Source organism: Capricornis sumatraensis, chromosome X (assembly GCF_032405125.1).
Source record: "Capricornis sumatraensis isolate serow.1 chromosome X, serow.2, whole genome shotgun sequence".
Classification (NCBI taxonomy): Eukaryota; Metazoa; Chordata; class Mammalia; order Artiodactyla; family Bovidae; genus Capricornis; species Capricornis sumatraensis.
In genome coordinates, this window is record NC_091092.1 from 40,050,786 (window position 1) to 40,073,251 (window position 22,466).

Here is a 22,466-nt window from a genome sequence, read left to right on the forward strand (position 1 = left end):
CTTTCCCAAAGATATATGTCTTCCAGAACATGCGTCATTTTCTTTCCACCAGATCTGAGTATAAACAATAAGCCAAGGATGAGGCCATTTGAAAAAAAGTGGAAAAAAAGAAAAAGCACTGAAGGAATAATAAGTGCTGAGAATTCTGAAACTGAGAGACATTATTCTCAGTTGATACTCTCCTGGACTGTTAGACAGTGAAAGTGAAAGCTAGTCACACAGTCGTGTCCTACTCTTTGCAATCCCAAGGACTGTAGCCTGCCCAGCTCCTCTGTCCATGGAATTCTCCAGGTAAGAATACTGGAGTGGGTTGTCATTTCCTTCTCCAGGGGATCTTCCCAACCCAGGGATTGAATCCAGGTCTCCAGCATTGCAGGCAGATTCTTTACCAACTGAGCCACTGGTTTCTCTAAACCAGTGGTCCTCAAATTCGAGTGTTCAGGAGGGCCTTTTGAAACAGACTGTCAGATTCACCTTCAAAGTTTGTGATTCAGCAGTTCTGGGTGGGGCCCAAGAATTTACATTTCTACCAAGTTCCCAGGTGAATGTGGTGCTGCCAGTCAGCCAACACTTTCCCAACACTGGGATCGCAGCTGTCTTATCCAACAATAGATTGAGCCATTTACTGAGCATTTTCTTATGTCACTGATAATTCAGTTTCTAAAAGGTCATATCGAAGGGCTTTTGATATCTTAATTCCACATCTCTGACCTCAGTAATGATGTTAGCAGTCGCATAAAAGAAGGCCAGTCCAGGTCATGCAAAAACAAGGATTGGACCTCTCAAAATTCTATTGTACTACTAACACATTCATTTTCTGTTTACAAACGTAGTGCAATTAGCTATGGAGATAAGTACTTAAGAGCTCTGTACTACGTTGCCTACATTTCTCTACAAATCTCCCCAGGGTGTGCTTTTGAAATGTTTGCTAGGTACCCAAATTTAAGCAGACAGAAGATTTTCTAGTAAAATCTCCTTGGCTCTCCAATAAACTAATACCTTTACTACACTGCAGAAACCACACTCATTCGAAAGCACTACTTCTCCTCTTCACTCCCAGAAAAGGTATTTGGGAAAAAAAGATAAGCTCAAAGGAAGGAAATACTTTTCACATCAAACAAGCAAACAACCCAATGTTGACCACAGCATTTCAACATGGATAACCAGAAGGTGAAGTATTGATAGACTCCCAAACCTCAAAGCAAGCACCAAAGTTCATCGGTTGTACCCTGCAGTGATGCAGTAAGGAAACAGGACATCCCATAGGACACGTTCTTCTTTTCATTGTGAAGAAAATAAATACCTTGCTAAGGAGTTCCAAGTATTCGCTATTCTTTCCCGTCTGATTAAGAGTAGTCTCAGCAGCACGCAGTTTACTTCTGAGTATCACTGGCAGCTTATTTAAACTGAAGCCCCCAGTTTGCAATACCGTAATGCTTGTAATACATTGACATGTCAAAAATAAAAAACACTCAAACACCTTAATAAGCTGCAAATAAGAAATTTGGAAATAGAATTAACCTCTTCCCTTGCCCTCTCACTAGTTATACAACTACATTCTCCCAAAAAAGCTTGGAAATAACTTATAAGAAGGACCCATTTCCAAAAACACCATTATCATGGGCCTAAAGAACCAGAGTGATATAATGGGGAAGGTGGTGGCAATTACATCAAAAACTTCAAAAAGCTAGATAAGGTTAATCACTTAAGCTGGGCCTTAAGTGTAGCTCTGAGCTTTCTGATAACTACTGTAAAGAGGAAAATGTATTGAACTGCATTGTTCTTATTGCTCGATAAAAGAAAGTACACTGGTTAATAAGCACCTCTGTAAAAAGACTGCTGGATACTATGGAAGACACAAAGAGTAAGGCAGGGAACCTGCCTACAAGGAGTTTATATATCTTATCTCTCCTGCAATTGCAGGGGCCTGGGGACTGGCGGCTGCACTTTGCTGGAGCAGCTGTGAAGAGATACCCCACGTCCAAGGTAAGAGAAACCCAAGTAAGATGGTAAGTGTTGCAAGAGGGCATCAGAGGGCAGACACACTGAAACCATACTCACAGAAAACTAGTCAATCTAATCACAACAGGACCACAGCCTTGTCTAACTCAATGAAACTTAGCCACGCCCACAGGGCAACCCAAGACAGGCAGGTCATGGTGGAGAGGTCTGGCAGAATGTGGTCCACTGGAGAACGGAATGGCAAACCACTTCAGTATTCTTGCCTTTAGAACCCCATGAACAGTATGAAAAGGCAAAATGACAGGATACTGAAATAGAAACTCCCCAGGTCAGTAGGTGCCCAACACGCTACTGGAGATCAGTGGAGAAATAACTCCAGAAAGAATGAAGGGATGGAGCCAAAGCAAAAACAATACCCAGCTGTGGATGTGACTGGTGATAGAAGCAAGATCCGATGCTGTAAAGAGCAATATTGCATAGGAACCTAGAATGTCAGGTCCATGAATCAAGGCAAATTGGAAGGGGTCAAACAAGAGATGGCAAGGGTGAACGTCGACATTCTAGGAATCAGCGAACTAAAATGGACTGGAATGGGAGAATTTAACTCAGATGACTATTGTATCTACTACTGCGGGCAGGAATCCCTCAAAAGAAATGGAGTAGCCATCATGGTCAACAAAAGAGTCTGAAAGGCAGTACTTGGATGCAATCTCAAAAACGACAGAATGATCTCCGTTCGTTTCCAAGTCACACCATTCAATATCATGGTAATCCAAGTCTATGCCCCAACCAACAACACAGAAGAAGCTGAAGTTGGATGGTTCTATGAAGACCTACAAGATCTTTTAGAACTAACACCCAAAAAAACGTCCTTTTCATTATAGGAGACTGGAATGCAAAAGTAGGAAGTCAAGAAATACCTGCAGTAACAGGCAAATTTGGCCTTGGAATGCAGAATGAAGCAGGGCAAAGACTAATAGAGTTTTGCCAAGAAAATGCACTGGTCATAGCAAACACCCTCTTCCAACAACACAAGAGAGGACACTACACATGGACATCACCAGATGGTCAACACCGAAATCAGATTGATTATATTCTTTGCAGCCAAAGATGGAGATGCTCTATACAGTCAACAAAAACAAGACCAGGAGCTGACTGTGGCTCAGATCATGAACTCCTTATTACCAAATTCAGACTCAAATTGAAGAAAATAGGGAAAACCCCTAGACCATTCAGGTATGACCTAAATCAAATCCCTTATGATTATACAGTGGAAGTGAGAAATAGATTTAAGGGCCTAGATCTGATAGATAGAGTGCCTGATGAACTATGGACGGAGGTTCGTGACATTGTACAGGAGACAAGGATCAAAACCATCCCCATGGAAAAGAAATGCAAAAAAAGCAAAATGGCTGTCTGGGGAGGCCTTACAAATAGCTGTGGAAAGAAGAGAGGCGAAAAGCAAAGGAGAAAAGGAAAGATATAAGCATTTGAATGCAGAGTTCCAAAGAATAGCAAGGAGAGATAAGAAAGCCTTCTTCAGCGATCACTGCAAAGAAATGGAGGAAAAGAATAGAATGGGAAAGACTAGAGATCTCTTCAAGAAAATTAGAGATACCAAGGGAACATTTCATGCAAAGATGGGCTCGATAAAGGACAGAAATGGTCTGGACCTAACAGAAGCAGAAGATATGAAGAAGAAGTGGCAAGAATACACAGAAGAACTGTACAAAAAAGATCTTCATGACCCAGATAATCACGATGGTGTGATCACTCATCTAGAGCCAGACATCTTGGAAAGTGAAGTCAAGTGGGCCTTAGAAAGCATCACTACAAACAAAGCTAGTGGGGGTGATGGAATTACTATTGAGCTAATTCAAATGCTGAAAGATGATGCTGTGAAAGTGCTGCACTCAATATGCCAGCAAATTTGGAAAACTCAGCAGTGGCCACAGGACTGGAAAAGGTCAGTTTTCAACCCAATCCCAAAGAAAGGCAATGCCAAAGAATGCTCAAACTACCGCACAATTGCACTCATCTCACATGCTAGTAAAGTAATGCTCTAAATTCTCCAAGCCAGGCTTCAGCAATATGTGAACCGTGAACTTCCAGATGTTCAAGCTGGTTTTAGAAAAGGCAGAGGAACCAGAGATCAAATTGCCAACATCCGCTGGATCATGGGAAAAGGAAGAGAGTTCCAGAAAAACATCTATTTCTGCTTTATTGACTATGCCAAAGCCTTTGACTGTGTGGATCACAATAAACTGTGGAAAATTCTGAAAGAGATGGGAATATCAGACCACCTGACCTGCCTCTTGAGAAACCTATATGCAGGTCAGGAAGTAACAGTTAGAACTGGACATGGAACAACAGACTGGTTCCAAATAGGAAAAGGAGTATGTCAAGGCTGTATATTGTCACCCTGCTTATTTAACCTCTGTGCAGAGTACATCATGAGAAACGCTGGGCTGGAAGAAGCACAAGCTGGAATCAAGATTGCCAGGAGAAATATCAATAACCACAGATAGGCGGATGACACCACGCTTATGGCAGAAAGTGAAGAAGAACTAAAAAGCCTCTTGATGAAAGTGAAAGAGGAGAGTGAAAAAGTTGGCTTAAAGCTCAACATTCAGAAAACGAAGATCATGGCATCTGGTCCCATCACTCCATGGCAAATAGATGGGGAAACAGTGGAAGCAGTGTCAGACTTTATTTTTTTTGGGCTCCAAAATCACTGCAGATGGTGACTGCAGCCATGAAATTAAAAGACGCTTACTCCTTGGAAGAAAAGTTATGACCAACTTAGATAGCATATTCAAAAGCAGAGACATTACTTTGCCAACAAAGGTCCGTCTAGTCAAGGCTATGGTTTTCCCTGTGGTCATGTATGGATGTGAGTTGGACTGTGAAGGAGGCTGAGCACCGAAGAATTGATGCTTTTGAACTGTGGTGTTGGAGAAGACTCTTGAGAGTCCCTTGGACTGCAAGGAGATCCAACCAGTCCATTCTGAAGATCAACCCTGGGATTTCTTTGGAAGGAATGATGCTAAAGCTGAAACTCCAGTACTTTGGCCACCTCATGCAAAGAGTTGACTCATTGGAAAAGACTCTGATGCTGGGAGGGATTGGGGGCAGGAGGAGAAGGGGATGACAGAGGATGAGATGGCTGGATGGCATCACTGACTCGATGGACGTGAGTCTGAGTGAACTCTGGGAATTGGTGATGGACAGGAAGGCCTGGCGTGCTGTGATTCATGGGGTCACAAAGAGTCAGACACAAGTGAGCGACTGAACTTAACTGTGGACTGTTGCTGAAAGGGGCTCTTGCACTTGACAGTATGGGATAGAAATCAAAGGTGGCTAAAATAGGGGTCTACAGATGGTATTGAGGAGGAGGAGAAATCTGATGGTGAGAACAAGACGTCTAAGCCATAATTAATCACAGTTCTTCATTTTTGCTTCAAGGAAAGCCAAGGAGTTGATAATGGAGTTTATAATCTGTGATAAAATTGGCACAGATAATTCCCTCTCTGGGGGAGTCTCCCTTTCTCTATCACCCCCTCTTTCATTAGCATGTTATTTTATTCATTACACTTTCATTCTGGTTTTATTTCAAATACATTATTATTGGAGCTGAAGTATCTCAGAATGAAAAGCCTCTTTCAATAGATGAAAGAAAAGAAGAAAGTGAAGTCGCTCGGTCATGTCCGACTCTTTGTGACCCCCATGGACTGTAGCCTACCAGGCTCCTCAGTCCATGGAAATTTTCCAGGCAAGAGTACTGGAGTGGGTTGCCATTTCCTTCTCCAGGGGATCTTCCCGACCCAGGGATCAAATCCGGGTCTCGAGCATTGCAAGTAGACGCTTTACTGTCTGAGCCACCAGGGAAGCGATAGATAGATGTCTCCAAATTTCTTTCTCTCTTTTTTCTCTACAGCCTCTGGTTAGGAAGTAATGTTATTATTTTTTTTTCTTATGTGATTCTCTAGTGGTAGAATAGGCGATTTGAGGGAGGAATAGTGAAATGTGATGATTAAATTTTATCATGAATATTTCAGAGATGGAGCAAATGTAATGTGCCACCAGAGTGACACCTTTAGAAGTTGGGAAGAGTGAAAGAGAGTCTTGGCTTCATCTTAGCTGTCAGTTGCTTATTCAAATATGTGAGTTCCAATTATGAACATTATTATAATATAAACTATTAATGACATCAGCTGAATGCTGCTAAATACTTAAAACCATCTTAAGTTTTCTTCTTTCTTGAAACATTTAACTAAAAATGTCCCAGGTACTTTTCTTATTTTTGAACTAGAGTCAGTTGCCTAACCCTGAATCATGTCTTAATTCACCCAAGGCCTCAGGATGTCTGTCCTGAAAAACTGAAATCACTATGTGAAATGAAGATGGAGATGGTATAAGAGATTGAACTGACTGTACAAATATCAAGGTACAGCACATAAGCCTAGAAATCCCTTTTTAAAATTCCATCTTGAAATTACTTTCACATTTCTTATTATTTCCCCATCTCTTTGAAAAAGCAGATTGCTTGGTACATTTATTTTAGAATGTCAATACATGGACTAAGAATTTTTCTTTGCTTTTCCATGTTCAAACTCTTTGGACTTTTAAAAGATCACTGTACATTCAGAACAGTCTTTATTGATTAGACTTTAAATATATAGTTTTATTGGAATAGGCAGTTACCTTTTACACAAAACAATTTCCTGCAGATTTTGACCTTGTACGTGACTCAGAATGACCTTATTAGCGTTAATTGTGCTTCCAAGAATACCTTTATTTGCAAGGTAGCCATTTGCTGTGAAATTAAATTTTAAACATTTAAAGTTTGATAATTAGTGTGATAAGCTAGTAATATTCAAGTATCATTTAAAGGCAAAAAATGATGCTTGAATATTACTAGCTTATCACACTAATTACTTTAAGATATGTTACAGTGCTTAGTTGCTCAACAGTGTCCAACTCTTTGCAACCCCATGGACTGTAGCCCACCAGGCTCCTCTGTCCATGGTGATTCTCCAGGCAAGAATACTGGAGTGGGTTGCCATTTTCTTCTCCAGGGGATCTTCCCAACCCAGGGATTGAACCCAGGTCTCCTGCACTACAGGCAGATTCTTTACCATCTGAGCCACCAAGAAAAGCCAATATGTTACAGTGGCCACTCAGCAATTTTTTAAAAAAAATCCATATAGAGGGTAAAAACACTCAAAATGCAACATTTGGAGAGCATCCAATGTGCTTGGCCAAGGAACATTTCTATAATGCTAAGGGACAGAAATTCACAAAAATCAGCAATCGGTAGGCCATCAAATCTAGGTTAAAATTGGCTGAGTGAGGAATGTTGACACATGGGTGTACACAATTTTCATTCATATTCAGGTAAAAACTGAACTGGGAGTAGAAGTATAGACACACGTGGAGAGATGACTTGGCACCTTGCATGGGAGCCCATATTGGTTCTTCCTCTGTCAAACTGAGGCAACAAAGTAGGGGAATGTTTAATAAATGAACACATTTCAAGCTCCTAATATGTACTATGTGTGCTAGGCACAAAAGCTGTGGTGGTAAATGATATCATCTAATGTGAAACCTCCCAAAAAAGTCTGAGAAATCTTCACTTCAAATGTGATGAAATCGGATATTGAGGTGAACACAACAGCAGTAGGCAGAAGTAACCCCCTCTTACTTAACCATGTTGACTTGAACACCATCTCAGTCCCATCAGTGGCTTTTCCTTCCTGCTAATTCAAGTTCTTATCATTTCATTCCATCAATATGAAGGTTTCTAGCCTTAATAGGAGCTTTCTAAGCAGTTCCCTGGTCGCCAGTCTCTTTGGTTCTATCCACTCATCTTACATAGGCTGGTGATGCCATTTCTCTACTTAAAAATTGTCAGATTCGTCAGAGCTACAAAATCAAGTTCAAACTCTTCACTTTCTTTTAAGGCTACTCCTCTACCAACATAAGATCTACACTTCAGAGGTTGACTTAACACTCAACTGCCCAAATCCATGCTACAGTTTTGCCTCCATCTTTGCTGAGGTTATCCTTTCTGCCTGGAATCTTTTCCTATCCCTCCTTCCAAGAATATCTCATATGGTACCACTTTCATGACTATTTCTTTAACCATCGCAGCTGGGTGTAATTCCAGGCCCCCGCCTTCGCCCTTGGAATCTTTTCATGATTAGTTTGTACCTGGCTTATGGCACATAACACAAGCAGCTTCCTACTAGGAGGTCAGGCAGGGACCCCATCTTCCACAACTTTGTATTCGGTGCAGTCCTTGCCTAACAAGTAATAGGTTTCAATAAATATTTGCTGAATGAATAATTTCTTTGAGGAATTGGGTGTATATAGAACTCTTAATGGATTTAACAGGACTTTCAGCATCAAATGATCCCTAACATTTAAAATCCTTGTAGTAAACCATAATCAATAGTCCTACAAATTGAGTGCTGCTCCATGCTCTTTTATGAAGAGAAACAGAGGTAGTAAGATTCTCATGACTTGTTCAAGGCCAGGAGCCCTTTTTAGAGCTGTTATTACAAGGCAGCATTTTCTATGTTTATTCCATTGTGGATATCGTGATTCACATCAAACATTTCCATGGTTACATCTGTGGTTCACTGAAGAAAGAGGTATTTATGAAGACTACCTCTAAGGCATCTTTGAAAGACAAGACAATATTCCAAACCATATACAATGGAATATTATTCAGCCATGATAAAGAAGGAAATCCTTTTTTGGCAACATGCATGTACCTTGACAACTAGACACAGAAAGACAAATACTGTATCATTTCATTGACATGAGGAATATGAAGAAACCCAAACCCATAGAAATAGAGTAGAATGGAGGTTACCAGGGACAAGGGTGTAGGGAAAATAGGGAGATATGATCTAAGGGTACAAACTTCCAGTTATAAGATGAATATGTTCTGTGGATATAATGTACAGCATCATAGTGAACAGAGAGAGTGTTAGTCACTCACTCATGTTTGATTCTTTTGTGACCCCATGGACTATAGTCCTCCAGGCTCCTCTGACCACAGGATTCTCTAGGCAAAAATACTGGAGTGAGTTGCCATTTCCTCCTGAGGAGATCTTCCCAACCCAGGGATCGAACCCAGGTCTCCCGAATTGCAGGCAGATTCTTTACCATCTAAGCCACCAGGGAAGCCCATAGTGAACAAAACTGTATTATATACTTGATAGTTGCTAAGAGAGTAAGTCTTGAAATGTTCTACAAAAAGAGTAATTATATGAGGTGACAGAGGTGTTAACTAAGCATACTGTGGTAATCATTTCCCAATATATAGTTGTATCAAATCATGTTTTATACCTTAAAGTTAACCAATGTTATAGCTCAATTATATCTCAATAAAGCTGGAAAAATCCTTTCTTTGTTGTAGTGCTAACAGAATAAAAATAAAAAAATTTTTCAGTTGCTTGGAAGTTAAAATTGAATTTGCGTCCATATAGAATGCTTTTCTGGCTAAGAGAAAAAGTGAAATAACCAGGAAACTGCAAAAAAAAAAAAAAAAAAAAAAACACCCTCTAGAGATTATGTTTTTACAAACATTGGTAAAAGATTTAAGTTTGTTTACCAAAGCATGTGATAAGTATAAACATTAACAACAGAAAAACAACTTCTGGGATAGGTATTTAGCAAATGTTTTCAAACCACATAGAGTTTTTAAATAGTCAAACTTCTCAAATGGTTACTTCAGGGTTACTTTTTTTTTTCATAAATAGGATGAACAAAAATTTTAAGACAGTATGTGATCTTCAGACAATATCATCTTAAAAATATAATCTCCAAAATGTATTTGGAATGGAATAAGAGATGATCAATACTACAATGCTGCCTACTCACTGTACCCAGACACATATAAAAGATGGGTGAAGTTTAAAGTCACAGAGAAAAAAAGTTTTCTGTTTGCATTTCTGCATGCTAAAGACAGAAACCAGAACCTTAGTTTTAACTGCTTAGCAGGCAAATCATGCCTAACATACAGGTTACGTCTTAGTTCAGGAAATTCGTTCTATCACTGTGGATTCCATGTTTTCAAGCCACTGGATGGTTTTCAGTGTGGAAACTGCTTTCACTATCTACTTTGTACCCACAAGAACATGGGCAGGAGCAAAAGGCATATCTCTTTTCTACCAATTCCCACTGTGTAAATAAAAATTTGAGTTTCAACTACAATAAAATGTCTACTTACAACAGAAAAAAAATCCAACTGAAAGCATATACTGACATGCTTATGAACCAGTAACAGCTGCAATAATTGATGGATCCTATTGTTATATCTACTTCACTAAACAGATTAGGCATGACACTAAGCCCTCGTGGCTCAGACAGTAAAGAATCTGCCTGCAATGCAGGAGACCCGGGTTCGATCCCTGGGTCAGGAAGATTCCCTGGAGAAGGGAATAGCAATCCACTCCAGTATTCTTGCGTGGAGAATTCCACAGACAGAGGAGCCTGGCGAGCTACAGTCTATGGGGTTGCAAAAGAGGTGGACATGACTTAGCAGCTAAGCAACACTAAGCCATATTATACAAACTCATCATGAATAATATTGGAAAAAATAATTTATTTGAACTCTAAACAACATGGTTAATCTAAATGGTGGAGATTATTTACAAAATAAAAGGTTGTAGAACAAATGGAACTGTTTACTGACTTTTAAGAAAACAGTATCAAGAAAGATAGGAAAAAGCATGAGTTAAACTTCTCATTACATCTAGCAGTAAAACTGGACCCTGTGGTGATAACTGAATGCACAGTAATAAAAACACTGAAAACCTAAGCAGGGCTGCAAATCTGGATTAGACAGTAACAAGAACAAAAAACAGAAATTTAAGAAACCAAAGACTTATTATACAGTGGAAGAATTACAGAAAAAAAATGAAAAGATTATTTAGAAATAATGAGGAAAGAACAGCCAGCTAAAATTCCTCTGGAATATATAACCCTGTAGGTCAACAATCAAGTGGCAGGCGGAGACAGAGGAAAACAAGGCAACCTTGGGGATGTTACAATCAGAAAACTAATCTGTAAGGGCAAAAACAGCAGTGAGTAAATGATGTTATATGAGAAAAGTCATGTTCCTAGAAGAACTAATTGCTATTTCCAGATGCACAAAAGTATCTTGTGTCCACATTTCACAAAAAAGTGAAGTACAGAAAAAGTATTTGTAATGATTATACAGCTATGTGACATGAGAGAATTATTAAATGATAAAGTAAAATCAGACATCTATGTCCCTAACATATAAAGAGCTTCTTCCACACGAGTTGACATACAGTAGACAGTGCTCAAACTTCAGATCTCTCATACTAAATGGGGTTCCTGTGACAAAAGGTCCATCTTAATGGTATCAAATTGTGGTTGAAAAATACCTTCCTGGCTATTCACAACTCCTTTCTTACTATGCAGCCAACTGCAGCCTTGGCTGCAAGGGGTAGTGAGAAATGATCTTGAGCTATGCTTCCATAAAAAAACATTTTAAATTCATTGGATTAGATTCTGTGTTCCTTTACAAAACTGTATTTGACCCATAACAAGGCTGACCTGCTACTGCAATATTTTCAGCTGATCTGTGACAGGTCCCTAGCTGGCCAGGACTTTGTACTAATGAGTATATCTATAATGGCATCAGACATCAAAGAGTTTCTTGCAGTGAAGCTATATATGATCCACAGCCCATTACAATCCCTGATTCTGGCTAGCTAACTCAGTGCTGCAGGGTTGGGAGAGAAGGATGGGCAAGTGAGTCAAGACAGCTCAGTGTTCTGACTCTAAGTGATTAATAAAAGCACAGCATCCCTAAGTTAGATAACTTGCTCTAAAAATAAAACACCCTGGCCCTTCTTCCTTCTTGTTTTCAAAGTTAACAGCCAAAATGATTGTCAAAGAAACAAATAAAAGAACTTTAAAGTCTTCATCTAAATACTATATTGTGAAACAACAAATGAGGGAGATATTAGAAAAGGGAAAGATGACTTTTCCCCCTTTCTAAAGTAACAAAAAGTAAAGGAGAACCACACAATGTCGAAAGCAGGGCATCCCAATGTCACATGAGACAGTCTGACCATAAGCACTGGATGCTTTTGGTTTAGTAAAACAATAGCCCAATGCTTGCTTTGACAGCACATAGTCTAAAATTGGAAAGATACAGAGACGATTAGCATGGCTCTCGCACAAGGATGACATGAAAATTTGTGAAGCGTTCCATATTTTTGAGCAGTATGTTTCTACATTTCCCCTCAGAATTAAAAGAATGCTGCAAAGGTCAAAAACAGAAACAAAATACAATAATCCCAAATGATGTTTTCTCTTATCTCCTTCTTCTCCGTGGGAAAAAAGACTGAAATGACTGGAAGAACACTGCAGTTTTCAGGTTCTTTTGATCACTGCTTATGTGACCCTGGGCAAGGGACTCTCCCCTTTCCTATTTGTAAAGTGTAACAATCTCAACAGAATATTCTACATTCGCACTTTTTGATTTGCTAGGTTTGTGAAGCGCTGTTATGGGTATGAGTACTCTTGTTAACTATTTCAATTATCTGACTCATCTAGCTAGTTGAGGTGAGTTTCAGGATCAGCCATTGCATGGATTTCAGAGCTTTCTCATTACCACACCCAGAGTTTAAAAATAGAAGAAAGAAAAGCGAAAAAACTAATACTCCACTGTATTTCTCAGCACCAAAAAACAGAAGGTGCATGTGCGAGACTAAGAAAGTTCTTTTTAAAATGTTTAACTTTGAAATAATTTTATATTTACAGAAAAATTACAAAAATAGTACAGAGTACCCCTGGAGACCCTTAACTCAGATTCCTATAATGTCAATGACTTATACATCCATCATACATACCATAGTTATCAAAACCAGGAAATTAACTTTACTGTAATTCTATTAAGTAAAGTTCTATTAAGTAAGACCTTATTTGAATTTCACCAATTTTCCCTCTGATGTGCTTTCTCTGCTCCAGGATCCAATCCAGGATCCCACATCGTATTTGTCTGTCATGTTTATTTAATCTCCACTCTCCAACAGTTTCTCAGTCTTTCCTTGTCTTCCATGAGCTTGACACTTTGCTCGCTGGCTGCTTCTTCAGGCTGGCTCTAGGGTCCTACTATCAGGCCCCTTCCCTTTCCAAGCACTTCCTTACTTTGTGGAAGCACAAGATGTCACAGATTCATATTTTTCCTGCCTCAGTCAGCATCAATCATTACTCCGAGGATTCCCTGGTTCCTTTAATGGAGAAAGGAATTTATTTGGTGAAAAGACATGCCTGGAATGCTTGTGGAGTGCCAGGATCTATTCCAAGTGCCTTAGGTGGGTCATCACAGTTGAATGCTTAGGAACTCAGGTGTTAGTCGCACAGCTGTGTCTGACTCTGCAATCCCATGGACTGTGGCCCGCCAGGCTCTTCTGTCTATGGGATTCTCCAGGCAAGAATACTGGAGTGGGTAGCCATTCCCTTCTCCAGGGAATTCTCCCCAATTCAGGGATTGAACTGCATGGCGAATTCTTTCCCGTCTGAGCCACCACCACATCTGAACACTCAGAAACTCAGGAGGTGGGTGCTAATAGGAACTTTGTTTTCACAGGGGAGGAAATTTTGGAACAGGCAGGGTGGGTACTTATCCAAGATCACACAGCTGGTGAAACCTGACCCATTGGTGTAAAAGCCTAAACAGGGTTAAGGAATAGAGTTGGCACGTGAAAAGTTTCTGGAATATAGTAGTCAATAGAAAGTGAAAGTTAAGTCACTCAGTCGTGTCCAACTCTTTGGAACCCCATGGACTACAGCCCACGAGGCTCCTCTGTCCATGGGATTTCCAAGGCAAGAATACTGGAGTGAGTTGCCATTTCCTTCTCCAGGGGATCTTCCCAACCCAGGGATTGAACCCAGGTCTCCCACATTGCGGGCAGATACTTTACCATCTGAGCCACCAGAGAAGCAAGCCCCAGTTAATAGAAGGTAGAGTTTATTACTATTATTATTATTACATGGTTCTCATAAACATAATTTCTGATGGCCTCATAGAATTTGAAAAATAATATTTTAATTTAAATATATTTATAAAATATCATTCCTTCCTAAGTTTTAAAAGCCTTTTGCATTGCATGGAACAAGTGAAACATTTTTTTTTTTTAAAGAAACAGTTTCATTAAATATTCAAAGGACATATACCAACATGGGAAGGGTTTCATTGGGTAATGGAATTACAGGTTAGGTTTCATAAGAATTTTTATCTCTATATTACAGTTTTCTAGAAAGCATATTTTTTTATCAGAAAAAAAATAACCATGATAATTGGTATATTTTTAAAAAGTCTATGATGGGAGAAGATCAGGCAGTATTTAGATATATTTTGATATTCTGGGAAAAATCTGAAGCTGACAGGAAGGATAAAGGGAGAGAGAGGTTGACTTTGCAGGATCAGCAAGTGGGAGTGAGAGAGGGAGAGAGGTCTACAAGAAGGCAAAAGGTAAGGCAAGGTTTATGCAGCAGACATACAATTCTATAAAGAGTGAAAGGAAATGCATAATGTTGGTAGTGGTACTTGGGATGACATTTTACTACAGTTTATTACACTTTATTTTTATCTTCTTGTGTATGATTTTTAAATTTCTTTTGTATTTTTCCTTCCCTTCATAAAGATGAATAACTTTCAAAATTGGGGGAAACTGTTATTTATCATGAAAACAAAAGGCAGAAAGTCTGTTTCCTGATGCAGAAGTTAGAGGTGCTGGGGGAGGGTGGCGCTGACTCCAGCACAGGGGCCACCCCATAGGAGCAGGTGACAAGGTCAAGCACATCACAAAATGTCTTGGGCTTCCCATTCTCCAGGGTTCTGTCTTTCTGGTGGCCAGTTGCTGCTATTTCTCTCTTATGGTCCATTTTCTCCTCCCTATCTTTCTTGACTGACTGTAAGTAGAGACTTCTAAGATGGATACTTTTCCACATTTTGACAGCTTGGATACTGGTGACCCTTCAGTCAATGGTATGTTGAGAAGATGGTGAATAAATGAAGATATTTATTGATTTCCACAAAAGGAGAACTGATCACTTTATAGCAGAAAAGCCAGCAAACACTATCTTTAGCAGGTGATAAAGGTTACCATGAGAGAAGAGATACATCAAGTACCCTCAAATATGATATGCACATCATTTCTATGGTTTTCTTGCCAAAAAATAAACGACCTCAATCAAAATCATGACATTGCATTCGACAAACCCAAATTGAGAGGCATTCTATGAGATGAGTGACCAGTATTCAGCCAAAGTGCCAAGGTCATGTGGAAAGACTGAGGAACTGTCACAAATTGGAGAAGACTAAGGAGACATGATCACCAAACAGAATGTGGGGTCCTGGACTGAATTCTGGAGCCCAGAAAGGTCATTAGGAGGGAAATTTGTGAAATTCAAATAATGTCTCTAATTTACTTAATAGTATCGAACTAGAGTTATTTCCTGGTTTTGATAACTGTGCTATGTATGGTATGTAAGTTGTTGACATTACAGGAAGCTGGGTGAAGGGTATGCAGGAACTCCTTATACTATTTTTGAAACTTTTCTGTAAGCCTAAAATTACTTCAAAATAAAAACTTTAAAGTGAGGCTGAGCCATCGATATGTATTTACTTGGATGCTGATTCTAATTCCATTTTTCTTTCAAGAGAGATTTTTGAAATGTCCAAAATAGCATTGACTCTTACTGGTCAAAGATACTTCCTTTTTAACGTCAGTAATGTAAGAAGATCCTTAAGTAAAATGTTACTTTCCTTGAGTCTCAGGATGACAGGTGGTGTCTATGTGTTCTTTCCAGTGCAAGCAGACCTCTCTGATCCGGCTCATAAATGGTTCTAAAACTTGCATAATTCAGAAACCCTTGGAATTATGTTGCTAGGAGTCTTCTGTTCCTGCTAAGTTCTCCCTGAGCAAACAGGGATGAGGTAAATATTCAGTCAAAAATAATCAAATTTTAAATTGATGGAAACTGCTGTGACTACTGATAGTCGCACAGAATATACTGGTAACTCAGGACAAAGTTAACTCAGGACCTACAAGGATATATTCACATCCATATACCTATACAACTGGTTTCACTTGCCAAAATATTATTATTATTATGCTTGTGATCATATGCAATATTTGAAGACAGTGTGGCGCTGTTTTCTGTTTTTCCTTGCTCAGTTCCCATCTTCTAGGAATGTATATAGGTTGACATGGCTGTCCTGTGACTATGCAGGCTGCTAAGGCCCCTGCCAGGAAATTTTTGTTAAAAAACTACACGAGGTGGTAAGTGGGGTGGGCAGATGTGATGGATGTTGACCTTTCATAATTAGATAATGACAGCATTTATATCCTTCCTGGATAACAAGTGGCAGATATCACACTGCTTCAAGTATAGAGGATGGAGAAGGCAATGGCACCCCACTCCAGTACTCTTGCCTGGAAAATCCCATGGACGGAGGAGCCTGGTAGGCTGCAGTCCATGGGGTCGCACAGAGTCGGACACAACTGAACTGCCTTAGCAGAAGCAGCAGCAAGTATGGAGGAAGATAATATTGGCTATGAAAACAATCATAGATTTGGGGTTGGTATTTTCAGTGACGATCTTTTGTTAAAGTCAAGGGACAGTCACTAAAAATTCTAACCTAGATTAAATGTGAACTGTAATATCAAGAATTTGGCACAGAATGGGTTAAGCAATACTTTCTGAAATCAATTGTGCCAAGTGGACTAGACAACTGAGTTATAAGAAAAACAGCTACATATCAACATGAAATGAGATTCTTATGTAGCTGAAAATTAATCTATCTCTAACTGAAGATGGTACAAGCTTCATCACTGAATACTCAACATTTATAGAGTGATAGGCCCAGCACTTCAGCACAATGCACAATTAGCCATCAAGCTTAACCTCCTTATTTTGCTAATATTCCCTCATTATGAGATGAGTATAGGATATTGTTAACTACTATGCCTATTATGAAGGCAAAGAACCATCATCATCTGGTAGAGTACTTAGTGCTACTGGAATCCTTATAAAAACCAAAAACCAAAAGCAGTCACCCAAAACTCATCAAGTGATTGCTTCAGTTATTTAACCACTCATGGAAGAATAAGCAGTACACACATACATTTCAAAAGTGTTTCAATCACAGAAACTCAAAGTGGGTAGTGAATGCTGCAGTAACGATCGAGGTATGTTATTTGTATACTGTAGATAGGGTAGTAGTACAACCCACTTAGGTCAACTGTTTTCATGCATATCATGGTATGGTTTTTGTGTATATCACAGATAAGGAATAATACAACAGGACTACAGAGCTTTTGTGCAGATATGGAACTGTAATGCATGTGCTATCTAAATGGCAAATTAATTTTTTTAAAGGCATTGTATATTTGAAATTCTAAGATTTTCATTACAATTTGAGAATGTACAGATTATGCAAATCGTCTTTATCCTGTGTGTCTGGTCATCAAGATTTTAACATACGAAAAATTATTTTAAAAACACTGGATACAGTGAGTAAACAGTGTATTTAAATAATTAAGTGGCTTATTAGTATTCATTGGCCAGTATCTATGTAGGTTTTTTTTTTTTTTTTGCCATGTGATGCTTTATTATTTCAAGAAAGGTAAAAACGTAACTGAAGCACAAAAAGGATTTGTGTAGTGTTTGGAGAAGGTGCTATAATGGATCAAACATGTGAAAAGTGGTTTGCAAAGTTTCATGTTGGAGATTTCTTGCTGGATGATAATTCCTGACCAGGTAGATCGACTGAAGTTGATAGTGATCAATTATTGAGAACAATCCAGGTGGAAGATAGCCAACATACTCAAAATCTATGTAGTTTTTGAGCTAAACATTTTCCAAGCTTTAAGTGATAGTGCAGTATTGCATTTTGTTAACAATCATGCTCCGTATTACTTTTCTTCAAAATGTTTCCATTATGTCATTCTTTTGCCTTTAAATGGGGAAATCGATGTGAACTATATCAATGATTAGTAAGATCACACATCTCTTCCTGACAGATGCCTGAAAAGATAGAATTTACAAAGCCTGCAAGGAACCCTATTTGTAAGAGCAAGCCATAAAGACAGTGATATTTTGCTTGAGGATACGAGTATGGCCCTTTAAAACATGAATGTGTAGTTTTAAATAATAGAGCCTTAACTAAATAACTGTTTTGAAGAACTCCGAAAACAACAGTTTAGTTAATAGTAAGACGGTAACTTTTCACTTAATTCACTTTTTGGGGGAGGAAGGAGGGATGCCACTTGGCTAGTGGGATCTTCCCTGAGGAGGGACTGAATCTGGGTCCATGACATGAAAGCACCAGGTCCTAACCACTGGACTGCCAGGGAAGTCCTTAATTCATTTTTATAGTGATACATGGTTTTTCATTTATGTCATCTTCTTGGAATCTCAGCAATACTCATGGAAGTTAGGGAGAGAAGAATTATCCATGCATTAGAAATGAAGCAACTCAAGCTTTGTCGGAAACAGTACTGGGGCTGGAACTTCTGAAACAAGATACGTAAAGCGCCTAGTGCAGTGGTGGACCCTCTATATGGACTGGCTAAAAGACATGTCCTACCCCCCTACCCCCGAACTAGTCCAGTGCTCTTTTCTATTCAAGGCACTGCCCAGACCTTGATTTAAGTAATACATAAATGATTTAAATAATAAGTAAAATAATTATAGATGAAACTTGAATGAAAATGAAATGAAGAAAACAGAATAAGCCCTTTAGTCAGAATATCTGCTACAAAAAAGAGCAATTCAGACATTTTCAATGTTAGGAGTTGCCATTATCTTTATAACTAGTGCCTATTATTGAACGGGAATGGTTTGAAACAAAAACTAGCCATCAAAACATAGGCAAAAGTAACTACCTAAATAGGATATCATGAAAAAATGTTTTCTGAATAAGTGATCATACAAAAGAATACATCTCTATTAGCCAATGCAGCCATAAATAAAAATGTTAATGAGATAAAATTGGTCTTGATGAAGTAAAACAGTATTAAGAAATTGAAAAGGTTCTTATTCATATTAATTCATTTTAACATATTTTGAAAAAAATCTCAAATGTATCATAGCAAATCTTATTAGTTAAACGAGGAATCTACCACCATTTTTAACTCCTATGCTTTATTTATTTTTATTTTTTTTATTTTTATTTTTACTTTATTTTAGTTTACAATACTGTATTGGTTTTGCCATATATTGACATGAATCCGCCATGGGTGTACCTGAGTTCCCAATCCTGAACCCCCCTCCCACCTCCCACCCCATATCATCTCTCTGGATCATCCCTGTGCACCAGCCCCAAGCATCCTGTATCCTGTATCGAACATAGACTGGCGATTCGTTTTGTACATGCAAAGATGGGCTGGATAAAGGACAGAAATGGTATGGACCTAACAGAAGCAGAACATATTAAGAAGAGGTGGCAAAAATACAAGGAAGAACTGTACAAAAAAGATCTTCAAGACCCAGATAATCATGATGATGTGATCACTCATCTAGAGCCAGACATCTTGGAAAGTGAAGTCAAGTGGGCCTTAGAAAGCATCACTATGAACAAAGCTAGTGGAGGTGATGGAATTCCAGTGGAGCTATTTCAAATCCTGAAAGATAATGCTGTGAAAGTGCTGCACTCAATATGCCAGCAAATTTGGAAAACTCAGCAATGGCCACAGGACTGGAAAAGGTCAATTTTCATCCCAATCCCAAAGAAAGGCAATGCCAAAGAATTCTCAAACTATCGCACAATTGCACTCATCTCACATGCTAGTAAAGTAATGCTCAAAATTCTCCAAGCCTGGCTTCAGCAATACGTGAACCGTGAACTCCCTGATGTTCAAGCTGGTTTTAGAAAAGGCAGAAGAATCAGAGATCAAATTGCCAACATCTGCTGGATCATGGAAAAAGCAAGAGAGTTCCAGAAAAACATCTATTTCTGCTTTATTGACTATGCCAAAGCCTTTGACTGTGTGGATCACAATAAACTGTGGAAAATTCTGAAAGAGATGGGAATACCAGACCACCTGACCTGCCTCTTGAGAAATCTGTATGCAAGTCAGGAAGCAACAGTTAGAACTGGACATGGAACAACAGACTGGTTCCAAATAGCAAAAGGAGTACATCAAGGCTGTATATTGTCACCCTGCTTATTTAACTTCTGTGCAGAGTACATCATGAGAAATGCTGGACTGGAAGAAACACAAGCTGGAATCAAGATTTCTTGGAGAAATATCAATAACCTCAGATATGCAGATGACACCACTCTTATGGCAGAAAGTGAAGAGGAACTAAAAAGCCTCTTGATGAAAGTGAAAGAGGAGAGTGAAAAAGTTGGCTTAAAGCTCAACATTCAGAAAACGAAGATCATGGCATCCGGTCCCATCACTCCATGGGAAATAGATGGGGAAACAGTGGAAACAGTGTCAGACTTTATTTTTTTAGGCTCCAAAATCATTGCAGATGGTGATTGCAGCCATGAAATTAAAAGACGCTTACTCCTTGGAAGGAAAGTTATGACCAACCTAGATAGCATATTGAAAAGCAGAGACATTACTTTGCCAACAAAGGTCCGTCTAGTCAAGGCTATGGTTTTTCCAGTGGTCGTGTATGGATGTGAGAGTTGGACTGTGAAGAAGGCTGAGCACCGAAGAATTGATGCTTTTGAACTGTGGTGTTAGAGAAGACTCTTGAGAGTCCCTTGGACTGCAAGGAGATCCAACCAGTCCATTCTGAAGGATATCAGCCCTGGGTGTTCTTTGGAAGGAATGATGCTGAAGCTGAAACTCCAGTACTTTGGCCACCTCATGCGAAGAGTTGACTCATTGGAAAAGACTCTGATGCTGGGAGGGATTGGGGGCAGGAGGGGAAGGGGACGACAGAGGATGAGATGGCTAGATGGCATCACTGACTCAATGGACGTGAGTCTGAGTGAACTCCAGGAGTTGGTGATGGACAGGGAGGCCTGGCGTGCTGCGATTCATGGGGTCGCAAAGAGTCGGACACGACTGAGCAACTGAACTGACTGACTGACTGACCCTTAATTTAAGGATAACCATGAATAAAACATGGAAATCGGTATATTTTTTGTTCTGTAAGCATATATGTTCTATTCTATATAATATCTCATCCTCCCTTATATTTTGTTTGTACTCTACTACATAATATTCAGGTTTGATAACCTTGGCAATAAAACTTTCCTTATAAAATGTGCTCACAAATCTGAAATTGGTCAATCAGCTGTTTAGGAAGAAAATGATATGAACCTAGTATTGTAGCAGTAAGTTCAAGTTAAAGTTTCAAAATAGACTTTGACTAAGAAAATTCAAAATGCCATCATTTTCCTCCTGGATGACAAGATTTTCACATTTTACTCTCTCCATCTGACTCTATTTACCCTCTGATTGGTCCCTGCCAAGTATCTTTTGGTAACATAGATAATAAGCTATTTCAGTAAGGACTTCTTTAAGTTAATATGAGGATTATAATCACTGCATTAAAAATCTAAATAATAAATACAGAAGTAAAGTAAAGCAAGGCTATAGTTTCTCCTGCAAAAATTCTTGAACTTTTTTCTCTGCTTATCTTGGTCAGTGAGTTTGATGGGTGTGCTTTAGTCTGACCTAGTTCTACAAATACAAAGTCTCCATCCTGCCTTAAAAACAAACTTATCACTTTCATACTATTATTAACTTGACTAATTTCAAAGTACAACATATTTCAAAATGCCCAGAAATCAACAAGTGTCGATTTTAAATGATGTGCATTTAGATGAGACTCACCTTTAGAGAATCAAAACAAGCCACCACGCGACCATTTTCCACATGGCAAATTCTTGGCGGATGGGCAAACTTGCAATCTGCATCAGCTCGAGAGCAGGTTCCTCTCTGAAATTCTCTACACACTTCCAAAGTCAGCCACTTGGCATCACGAACCAGGGCAATACTGACAGCCGTCATATTGAAAGCAAACTTAAAATCAAGCACACCCTCTCTAGAGCACTATTAGTGCTGTTGTTGAAAGGTTAAAAATAAATTCAAGCGAAATGTGAAGAGCTAACAGGTTGCTTTGGTGAAATGCTTCTTTGTTAGCACTTAGGGTTGAATTTAAGTCAAATTCGGTCTGAGTGGTCAAACAAAAAGCCCTCCGTAAAATAAAAATTGTATCGGAATAACAAAATCAAATTAGAGACCAACTCCTAAGAAGGCAACTGTCAACGTTAAGATATTGAGTGTTTTGTTTTTCCTCTGCCAAAGTTACTTCAAATAACTGGCAGAATTTCAAAAGGATTCTGTGCTCTCCAGTTGATGTTTTCAATTATTCTTACAAAAGAGCATATGCTGCTGGCTGCCCGTCAATTTGTGGAATGGTCTCAGATCAAGGGGAGAAAAGGTTTTCTCCCTATATCTTGGATTTAAAGATTACGA

At 39.0% G+C, this 22,466-nt stretch overlaps 1 protein-coding gene and 1 non-coding gene across 2 annotated transcripts in view; one reads left to right on the plus strand and one right to left on the minus strand.

Moving 5' to 3' along the window:
- Positions 1–21,998, minus strand: part of MBNL3 (muscleblind like splicing regulator 3) — a 65,695-nt gene extending 43,697 nt beyond the window's left edge. The window contains exon 1 of the mRNA XM_068962799.1: positions 21,822–21,998. Within this exon, the coding sequence (XP_068818900.1) occupies positions 21,822–21,998 (177 nt within the window). The remainder of the gene's footprint in view (positions 1–21,821) is intronic.
- LOC138072130 (U6 spliceosomal RNA) lies at positions 12,127–12,229 on the plus strand. Its single transcript, XR_011144277.1, has one exon. It is a non-coding gene; the product is annotated as a U6 spliceosomal RNA (small nuclear RNA).
- Positions 21,999–22,466: the final 468 nt, after the last annotated feature.